At 36.6% G+C, this 11002-nt stretch overlaps 1 protein-coding gene and 2 pseudogenes across 1 annotated transcript; all 3 read right to left on the bottom strand.

Moving 5' to 3' along the window:
• Positions 1–270: 270 nt before the first annotated feature.
• Positions 271–8227, bottom strand: LOC137943124 (uncharacterized; annotated as a pseudogene).
• On the bottom strand, positions 3235–3351 carry LOC137943274 (U2 spliceosomal RNA; annotated as a pseudogene).
• Positions 8228–9589: 1362 nt separating the features above from the next.
• LOC137942671 (uncharacterized) lies at positions 9590–10910 on the bottom strand. Its single transcript, XM_068788400.1, has 4 exons — positions 10564–10910; positions 10211–10303; positions 9989–10126; positions 9590–9893 (listed from the first exon to the last, which is right to left on the bottom strand). Exons 1-4 carry the CDS (start codon positions 10774–10776, stop codon positions 9852–9854), a joined length of 486 nt encoding a protein of 161 aa, XP_068644501.1. The 5' UTR covers positions 10777–10910; the 3' UTR covers positions 9590–9851.
• Between the last annotated feature and the right edge of the window lie 92 nt (positions 10911–11002).

Genomic DNA, 11002 nt, shown 5'->3' with positions numbered 1-11002 from the left:
TTCTCCTGGTTATTGAAAATGCTACTCTTTGATATGAATACTATCTATTTCATATTTACAATAATGCCATTTTTGTAATTTTATATCTAAAATTGATTAAAAAAATAGGAAATATTATAATAAAATCGTCATTAATGCATTGTATAGTAAATAAGTATAAAATAAGAAGAGATCAACTTTTAAGCCATTCAATTCAAATTTGATGATGAGAATAAGAATTAGGTGCACCAAAGCTTTTATACATTAAAAATAAAACTTTAAACATGTTGATAAATTATGGCTCAGTTTGAATACATTCAGAAGTTTAGGAATTTCAAAATCATTCACTTAGATTAAGAATATCCTTTGATAGCTAAAACTAGAGGAAGTTTTGTTGAGGAAATGGTTGCCACTAGGTCAGGTCTACATATAATAATAGAGGAAGTCCCATGTGCTTTTGACTCTTTTCATCTAGTCTTCTTCCCCTTGAGTAGTAAAACCCAAACTCCACTAGCCCAAATCACCTGCAATATATAGCCTGATCTACTTGAGGTGGGATTTGCTTGATTTCAGTGCCAAGTTCTTGCTCAATCTTGTATCTGAAAAGCACCAACAACCATGGTCAATGAACTTGATCCTAGAGGAGCTCATTTTTGAAACACGAGCTTTTTATAGGATAAACATATTTCCCACATTTCTTGACTGAATTCAATGGGAGTAAAAAAATGTATGGATCCAATCTTATCTGTAAGCATCTCACTTACAAGTTAAAACGATCTTCATATGTAATTAAGTTCAAGGCTAATCCAAGGTGACCAAACCTTCCTGATCGACCCACCTGCATTCAGAGCCCTCCAGTCAGAAAATAGACATCTATTAGAAACCGGAAGAGAATCACAAACATACCCTATGCAAGTAAGTCTCAGAGTTCTTTGGAAAGTCAAAGTTAATAACAACATTCACTGCCTCGATGTCAATACGCCTTGTGAACAGATCTGCCCAAAAAAGAATAGTAAAAACAAGGGACAGGTGAACACATCACTTTAAGGGATTGGAATACAAGCACAACAATTGTTGAATTATGTAACTGGTTGGACAACCAAGGATCTCAATCATTTGGTTGATTAGCAGGGGAAGGACTTGCCTGCAAACATGCATGCCACGTTTATAGAACAAAACCAAGGGAGAAATTCAGGCAAAAGAGACGATAGCTGCAAATAACACACACTTACCTGAACAAACAAGGTTTCTGCAAGCACCATCGCGAAAGTCATGAAAGACTCGATTCCGATGTGATTGAAGCATTTTAGCATGAATATAGAAGTATGAATAGCCCAACTCTGTGATTTCTTTAGCCAACAGTTCAACACGGTTTACTGAGTTGCAGAATATTATAGATTGATTTATTTGAAGCTGTGAGCAAAGAAGTCCACCAAGTCAGAAGTTTTCCTCATTACAGCCAGAAAATTGATCAAATTATTTAGAGAGAGAGACAGACAGACCTTGGAGAAAAGAGTGTTTCAGGCAATGAACTTTCTGTCTTTCTTCTACGAAAGCATAATATTGAGTAATGCCCTTCAGTGTCAGCACATCCATGAGATTGATAACGTATGGTTTTTGCAAATATTTTTCTTTAACAGCGTTCACAGTAACCGGAAATGTTGAGGAAAATAATAAAATTTGGTGATTCACAGGAAGGTGATTGATCAGCTGCTCCACCATCAGTTGGAGCTCTTGGGATAAAAGCTTGTCAGCCTGAAAGAGACAACAATACAGCATATATGTACCTAAGAATACAAAAAGTTTAAAAAGATTCTAATAAAGCAGCAGACACCTAAAAGATACCTCATCCATGACAAGCATGGAACAGTCTTTCAACACACAAACTCCTTTCCTAGCAGGTCAAGGATTCTACCCGGGGTCCCCACAAGTAGATGAACTGGCTGATATAAACGCCTGATGTCATCTTTTAAGCTAGTCCCTCCAGTAGTGACCATCACTTGAATCTTCAGATGTTTTCCAAGCTCTTTGCAGACTTGTGATGTTTGAAGTGCCAGCTCTCGGGTTGGAACCACTATAATAACTGCAAAATATTTGCTGACATCATTCAGAACGATATGTACACAGACATGTAATTGTTCAGCCACAGGCACATGTGAATAAATTCTTTGACACACAATGCTTTTCAACACCTAGCATCGATGTGTAGAATTGTCAGTATAATTATTTTTTACCACCACCAAAAATAACAAATAATGTCACTAAAAAAGCAAATTAGCTGATATTCTTCATATTCACAGTTGCAGTTACAAATATCAAGATATACTTTATACTCAAGACAGTAGCACACACTACCATATGAGAAGCCAGCAAAAACTGTTTATGTAATGTTTTGAACGAGTCAGTACACCATCAGGTAGAATCCCTTCAAAATTGGGACATTTAAATGGTCAACACACATGAATAAGTGAAGGAATGAAACAGAAGCCATGAAATGATAAAGTCAGCACCAAAAGTTAGCACGAATCACATTCACCAGACAAACAATTCCATGTTCTCATAGGAAATAGAGCATTGATGTTCATACATAATAATGTCCGTAGCAGAGTTGTTAGGTCCTACTCACAACAAAGCTATCAGAAAAGACACCAAATAATAAGTCAAACAGATGAAATATAAAGTATATCTTTGTAACAGTAAACAGCATCCAAAAAGATAGCTTTTACATTGATATATATATATATATATATATATATATATAAATATATAAATATATATAAGATGACTTTTACATTGAACCACATATAGAGAAAATATATAAATCCTCCAATAGCCAAAATGATCAGAGAGTGCACAAAACTTTGGTTACCAGATTTATCAACAGTACCTTGGATGAAATTCTTATTATGATCAATCTTTTCCAGTGCAGGGATGCAGAATGCAGCAGTTTTTCCTGTTCCATTTTTTGCTCTAGCTATTGGAATGCTTTCCTCCTGAATTGGAGAAGGTCTTTCAAAACCTTTCTCGTATATGCCCATGAGCAGCTCCCGCTCAAGAAAGTAAACTTCAAACTCATCTCCTTTTGTAGCAGTTACATCCTAAACAAAACATCAACCATAAAAAAGTAAATTTTATCATCCATTTCCAGAAATATAAAAAAACATTGTAGTCTTATTCTCTGCAGAATGAAATTTAAAAAATGTTTAATAGAAACCCTATGCCTTCTACAAGTTCACCAATATAATGCTCAACCATAAGCATTAAACAAATTAATTTAATATCATTTAGCCGATTGGACCATGTATCAGATATTAAACTTATAACAACAGATACTACAACACTAGATCTTAGTCAAAAGGCTGAGAAAGGTATCATAACCATTAAACAAAAACATTCCAATTTCAAGGAAAGCGCTTTTTTACACACCGTGTGTGGTAAAGGAGCCTTTAATTTATGCTGTTATAAATTCGTTTTTAAACCCTGTTTGCTAAAAGGAAATTGCATAAGAAGAAAAAAATTGTTACTCAATACCAAATTTAGTTATAGTCTCATTCACATTAATAGGCAAACAACAAGAAAGAAAAACAAACTCAAATTAAAACCTAGTAATTCAGATTTGGCAGACAGGGTCTTTCAATTATAAGGAATCTGAAAACAAAGATAAACAGATCATAATTAATGAGTAAGTTGTCTACCCCATAATACATGCAGCAATTGCCACTAAACAGTAGTTTGCATGCCTCCAAGTTGCCTACTGTTAAAAATTCACAATTTTTTTAAAAGCTTTAGACAACCAGCACAACTCATCCATGAATTACTGATACTAGCAAGTAATGACTCAACTGATACACAGGCATTACTAAAACACGATCTTCAGCTTTCCATTACAAGATTCAAAAATAAAGTAACACAATTGCAAATATGTGATTTTAGGCATATAACCTTAACAATAAAATTCTGGCACACAAACCTAGAATCTTTCATCATATCTTTCAGGTTGATACTTCTCACATAAGAAGTCCAGGACTTGTTTTGAAGAGTTCTAGGGTACCTTTTAAATCATAGTCTTCCTTACTCTCCTTTAACATCAAAGGCGACCTCCCCAATGACTGCATGTGGGATACTTGTTATAAAAGCACCATTGTTACAGGAAGTAGTTTGTCAACATGTCAATCATCATAACGCGTCATCCTCATTTTAGAAAAGCAAATATTATTTTTCTTACCAAAAATAGTAATTATATTTCAGAAAAGCAAACCATTGAACATATCCTTTTTAAGCTTTGCTGACTATAGTATATGATGTTATCAACCTCACAGAACTGGAAAAAAGATGATCATTAGATATTAGTTCTATGCTAGAAACAACAAAAATCCGCAAAAATTAGCTACTTTTCCTTTATTAACTTGGGGCTTAAACAGGGTTTTTTTGCCTCAAAATGGTTAGATGATTTTATCGAGTTATTACTTCGAGTACCAAGCTAGAATGCATGCATAGGATATAACACGTGTTACTTGGGGAAGCCCATTTGGGCTAGTTTTTTAAGTCTTTTCCATTTTTTAAGCAACTTATTTGATAGTGATAACTAGCTCTTATGCAAGCAAAGCACCCATGACAAGTGGCAGAGATTGGTGGCCAGAAATGCATTGAAACAGAATATAAAGGAGAACAAAACAGACGATTCTGCCGTGTGCCTGTGGTTGTTTGTGATCACTATTGAAAACCAAAAGAGAACATTGAGCTTCCTTCCCCACAACTTGTTCTCTTTGATTTAAAATTGATAAATATGTAAATATAATATGTAACTAATCTTCTCTCTTCCCCAATTGTATTGACATAGAAAGATTGAAAAAATCATGATTTTATCCATAGGAGAAGTTTGCATCAGTATCCTATTTCCTATAGAAGGCAAACAATCATCTTCCCCCTCACCATGTGAGGAACTCAAGAGCTCCCTATGTGACCACTGATCCAAAGGCCCAAGCCACAAGGCAAATAATCTTTGTGTAACCATATTCATTATATGCAAATCTCCCAAAACAATTTAAAATACTCGTTGATAGGACTGCATAGTGACCTCTGATGCAGTAAAATCTCGTTTTTTTTAACCACATAGTGCGATTACCTCTTACAACCCCAAGGCCTATTGTATTTTAGGCATGCAGCCTAAAAGACTATGATGAATTCAATCATTCAGATTGACATCACATATGAAATTTGCAATAATTCTTCTTTCGACCTTCCAATTATGTGTGTCCTCCTTTTCTTTTATGTCACACTACCAATGATTTGTGGTGCAACTTAAACCCAAGCCCCATACCAAGAGAACTTGATATATTCGTTATGTTGTTCGCTCAACCACCATGAATTATATTACATACAAGCTACGTGTCAAACTGATGAAAAGAGCATGTCAGATCACTAACCACAACAGAGATAAAAAAAAATCATAAATTTAAGGAAAAGACACAATCTGCTTAAGGTTTAGAGACAGACCCACAGCCAACACTAGAATAGGGTAAAAATATAGCATTAGAAAGGAAGACATTCTACATGATATTGTTTTCCACTCCATCTAGCGAGAGCAGAGGCTGAGGATAAAGAATTTCCTATTATGTAGTGCTTACATAACCCTTCAATCTCTTGTAACTTTGCTAGCTTTCAGATTAATTTACAACATTTGCGGATAAGTTAAACATCAGATTAATGCCTAACATTTTCATTTTTTTGATAAGTAATCGTTAGAAATGAATACATAAATCTTCTTGTTGGACAGCAAAAGCTGTGGTCAAGCACAAAATGGTGCCAAACAATGAAACTGAGAATTGTGGATCATGCTACAAAACAATAATCAGAGAAGGAAGTAAAATTCTCCATGCAACTCCATGAACCCCAAGTGAAAGGAGATTCTACCTCAGTCTGGTAGTGGGTGTCAGAAAATTGATAAGAGTTCCTCCAAACCTTCATCTTATCATGCTTTTGTAAATCAGACTGTTCAAGTCTGACTTGGTTTCATATTGTCTTTTAAATCATATAATCTGAATGGTTAGTTTTAAATGGGTTTCATATTGACTCGGTTTGTTAATTCTTCTGACACATCGTTATTTTGTTCTTATTAAAGATTGAATCCCACCCAAAGGAAAAAAGAGAAAAAGGTCCACAGGTGGATTCAATCTGCACTAACCTACACATCAATTCAAGATCCATCAAATACATCACATAAAACTGAACTATATAACTAAAATATACTATTAAATTGATCTAAAAACAACAAAAGGAAACCAAGATTAGATGCCTATAACAAACCAGAAGTAGAAATAATAAATAAGAAATTACATTCGATAACTTTCAACAGTCATGATTAACCTAAAACATGCTAAAACAACCTAAAAATCTTTGCAGTGACGTGAAAGAATCCATGCGGTCCCAGAAATCAGGAGGATAATTGTAACTATCTTGCAACAAAGATGCATAAACGTCATCGCCGTAAAGAGTTGCCCAGTCGTTGGGTAGAGGGTATATCGGCATGAAGAGATTTTGATGAGCTATGCTATATGATTGTGAATCAATATGTTGGTCATATACAAAACCATTCATTGGAGGAAAAATACCCAGGTCGGTTTGCACGGGATTCAAAGACTGTTGATTAGTAGTAGAAATAACTTGTGCTATAGGCTTTAATTCAAAGGGTACCGTTTTGTTTCTGGGCTTCCTGGTCTCTCTCCTTGTTTCAATTTCAACCGTGGCTGATCTCTTTCGGCGAGGTTTTGGAGACTAATCAACTTTTTTCGCTTTCTGGTAAATCTTGCACATAATCCATTCATCCAACTGCATACAGAAATAGATGTATGGGTTCTGTATCCCAAATTCCAAATAAACCAAAAAAAAAATTAAAAAAAAAAAAACAAATCTTACCCTCATAGAATCGTTATTGTTTGCTTGTTTCCTATAGTTTTTGGACTCGATTCTGTACTCGTGCATTATCCAGTCAGTATTGTTTCCTCTAGAAGGTTTTCCTTCGTAATAAACCAGAGCTTTCCGAAGTCCCACCGGTTTATTCTCAAATTCGACTGTTCTATCCGAGCCTGTTGCTTTCCAGTAGCCGTTCCCGGCCTCTCGACTCGGGCGAGTCCCTTTGGATACTTGCGATATCAAGGCGTGAAAAAATACCATTGTCTCTCCCCCATGCCTTGTTACCTGCAAGTTAATCGAAGTAGTATGATATTCAAACGTGATAAAATATATTGAAAGAGAAATGAAAAGAAAGAAACGAACCAGAAAAGAAGTCTGGACAGTGACCATAGAGATCGACTTCATTTATTTGATTCTCGGGAGGGAGATTCAACAACTTATACTTCAGTTAATACAAAACAAGCTCGTAATCTTAAGGGCAGAACCTATACTCCGTTTCTATTTGCTTCCTCCTTGTGTGCAATTTCGCTTCTTCCTCGTCTTCCCTGAAGTTTGACGTTCCATGTTTTCTCTACTGAATTCCCCAATTTCCTCTTCAAAATATTTTTATATATTTATCTTCAAACCATTTTTTTTTAATCTTCAGCCCGATAAACCTCTCCCGCCGAAGAACCGAGCCGTCGTTCCCTCTGGAGCCATTGCTGCTCCAAAGACGGCTGAGAAGCGTTGCTCTGAAGGTTATTTTGCAGATAAGAGCCATAAACCTAAAAACCGATTTTTCTAAAAACCATAACCCTAAACCGATTTTTCAAAAAACCGGGAGGATAGTATTATGGTTTTTTTGAAACGATTATCTTCCTGGAAATAACTCGGATAAAGTATTCAAACCTGGAAATTAGAATGCATCACAATTCACAGCCGTCTTTGGAAATTACGTTCAGAGAAACGATATCTTCCCGGTTTTTTGAAAAATGGGTTTGAAGATAAACATATAATGATATCTTAAAGAGGAAATTACGCACAGGGGAATTCTGTGGAGAAAGCCATGGAAGGTCAAACTCCTTCTGAAGATTTCAACCCTACGGAAATAGGCATAGTTGCAGACGCAAGCCCGAAATGGCCAAAGAACCAGGAAGACGAGGATGAAGCAAATAGAAACGGAGATGAGATTCACAAAACCAACATTACGGGATATAGGTTCTGCCATTACGATTACGAACTTATTTTGTATTACCTGAAGAATAAGTCGTTGAATCTCCCTCTCCCCGTGAATCAAATAAACGAAGTCGATTTCTATAACCACTGTCCAGACCTCTTCGCTGGTTCCATTTTTCATTTCTCTTTCTTTTCGTTTCTCTTTCAACATATTTTATAACGTTTGAATATCATACTATTTCTTTTCATTTCTCTTTCAACATATTTTATCACGTTTGAATATCGCAAGTATCCAAAAGGGACTCGCCCGAGTCGAGATGCTGGGAACGGCTACTGAACGGCTACTGGAAAGCAACAAGCTCGGATAGAACAGTCGAATTTGAGAATAAACCGGTGGGACTTCGGAAAGCTCTGGTTTATTACGAAGGAAAACCTTCTAGAGGAAACAAAACTGACTGGATCATGCAGTACAGAATCGAGTCTAAAAACTATAGGAAACAAGCAAACAATAACGATTCAATGAGGGTAAGATTTGTTTTTAATTTTTTAGTTTATTTGGAATTTTGGGATACAGAATCCATACATCTATTTCTGTATGCAGTTGGATGAATGGGTTCTTTGCAAGATTTACCAGAAAGCGAAAAAAGTTGATCAGTCTCCAAAACCTCGCCGAAAGAGATCAGCCACGGTTGAAATTGAAACAAGGAGAGAGACCAGGAAGCCCAGAAACTAAACGGTACCCTTTGAATTAAATCCTATAAGTTATTTCTACAACTGATCAGCAGCCTTTGAATCCCGTGCAAACCGACCTGGCTATTTTTCCTCCGATGAATGGCTTTTTATATGACCACCAACATATTGATTCACATTCAAATAGCATAGCTCATCAAAATCTGTTCATGCCCATATACCCTCCTCTACCCAACGACTGGGCAGCTCTTTACGGTGATGACGTTTATGCGCCTGATATCTGGGACCGCATGGATTCTTTCGAGCGTCACTGCAAAGATTTTTAGATTGTTTTACCATGTTTTTGGTCATGACTGTTGAGAGTTATCGAATGTAATTTCTTATATTTATTATTTCTGCTTCTGGTTTTTTATAGGAATCTGATGATCTTGGTTTCGTTTTCTTGTTTTTAGATCAATTTAATAGTATCTTTTAGTTATTTACTTCAGTTTTTATGTGATGTTTTTTATGGATCTTGAATCGATCTCTTTTTTCCTTTGGGTGGGATTCAATCTTTAATAAGAACAAAATAACGATGTGTCTGAACAATTAGATATGAAACCCGTTTAAAATTATATGATTTAAAAGACAATATGAAACCAAGTCAGAACAGTCTGATTTACAATTTGAAGGAACTCTTTATCTCTATCGCACAAAGAAAAAGTCCCAGAGAAGCGATACTTGGGGTTAAAAGTTATATGAGATTAGATTAAAAGTTAAATTCGGTAATAATAGATGAATTCAAGTCTACATAAAAACTACAGAATTGCTCTATTTAGAAGATCAATGATGAGTATCAGCTGCTTGGGTTGCATTTGAATTTATTTTATTGAGTGTTGGTCAATTAATGGAAAAGAGTTGCCAGAGTACAATCAAGAAATTTTGTTGCCCAAAAACAATTGCAGACATTGTAAACCCCCATTGATGAACCTACAACAATCAACACGTAAAACTGCATTCGAGCTTATTCTATTCAATTACAGATACAAGTAGAAAGCCACAACTAGAATGAGAAGTCCGACTTTTGGAGGTCTCCCGCAGGCTGGAAAGCAAGAGAGATGGAAATCATCCCTTCTTTAGTTATCGCTTCTATTTGGTTTGTCAGAAATTGTGGTCACCTGTTACATGGATGAGATCAGAACCCCCCTCCCCTAGATGAAACACAATAAGTAGAACCACATCCAACTGACTGTGAGATTCATTTGCGTCTTACAGTTTCTGCTGCCGGGATCCATTCGTTTGTCGCAGGGTTTCCTTTGCACGGAGCCCGGTGATCGGAGAGGTCAGTGTCCGGATCCAAATGGAACTGATTCCCGCTCGAATTCTCCATCTTGATGAACCCTGTTCCTGTCTGTTTAAAGCACAAAATGTAACCAGCAGGTAAAGCCTTTGGAGGAGAATTGTAAATTTTCAGACGGTAATGATCCAAGCGTACCGTGTGGTGTTGCTTGTTCACGCCATTCAGATCTTTGTAGTATTCCGTCTCCACGTATTCTTCTACCGCTTCGCTTCCGTTGCAGATTACTTTCTTCGGAATTAGAAAAGAAAAAGTAAAGGTTTTAGTAGCTGAAACAGAAGATATAAATTCACAAAGCGCAAGAAGAGAAAAATCAGTAAAGAAAGAAAACAAAAACGAGGACCAGACGAACAGGTAAAATAGATAAGCGTTTCCGTCATTTGAACACAGAGCAACGCCGGAAGGAAGAAGTCAAGAAAATAAAAAAAGAACTCGCGTTGTTAGCGCGAGACGATTTGAACCAGAAGAAAAGCAGGAGAAGCGAATTTAACCTCGGAATGGCTCTCCAAATCTTGAAATTTGGCGAGCTCCGGGATCGCATCGGAGCTCTGAAGCGAGTCTTCATATCGTGCAGAGTATTCGCTTCTCATCGGCTTCGAATGTCGTTTGGGAGCGATTTCGTCGAAATACTCTCGAGTTTCATCTGCTCTTTTGGCTTCTTCCTCCGAGGAGAGATGCACGTCGCTCCGATTCGGCCGCTCCATTCTGCAACTCCCCCCCTTCAACCTTTCTGTTCCTCTTTACAGATTCTTCAGATGCGGATACGGACTGAAAACAGGCATTTATAGACAGCCAGATGATATTTTCGTTTCTTCTTTTCTCTTTCTCCATCAACATTTGCAAGAATTGCAGAAAATATCTGGCCAACCTTATCCGAAGCTGTAATGACCGTACAACCGGGTAGTTGGGCGGAACGCCGTCGGCGATCGA

This window comes from Aristolochia californica, unplaced genomic scaffold (genome assembly GCF_029961685.1).
Source record: "Aristolochia californica isolate CCGP_79_NKW_82.1479 unplaced genomic scaffold, dmAriCali1.0.hap1 SCAF_10, whole genome shotgun sequence".
In the NCBI taxonomy this organism is placed as follows: domain Eukaryota; kingdom Viridiplantae; phylum Streptophyta; class Magnoliopsida; order Piperales; family Aristolochiaceae; genus Aristolochia; species Aristolochia californica.
Note: the sequence above shows the minus strand (reverse complement) of the source record. Positions and strands in the feature narration are given on the sequence as shown.

Excerpts from the sequence above, each read along its gene's own strand:
- LOC137942671 (XM_068788400.1), bottom strand. The coding sequence starts at position 10,776 with ATGGAGCGGCCGAATCGGAGCGACGTGCATCTCTCCTCGGAGGAAGAA. Across the intron at positions 10,304-10,563 it reads ATTTGGAGAGCCATTCCGAG|AAAGTAATCTGCAACGGAAG; the intron begins GTTAAATTCGCT and ends CTAATTCCGAAG. Across the intron at positions 9,894-9,988 it reads GGATCCCGGCAGCAGAAACT|GTGACCACAATTTCTGACAA; the intron begins GTAAGACGCAAA and ends TCCATGTAACAG.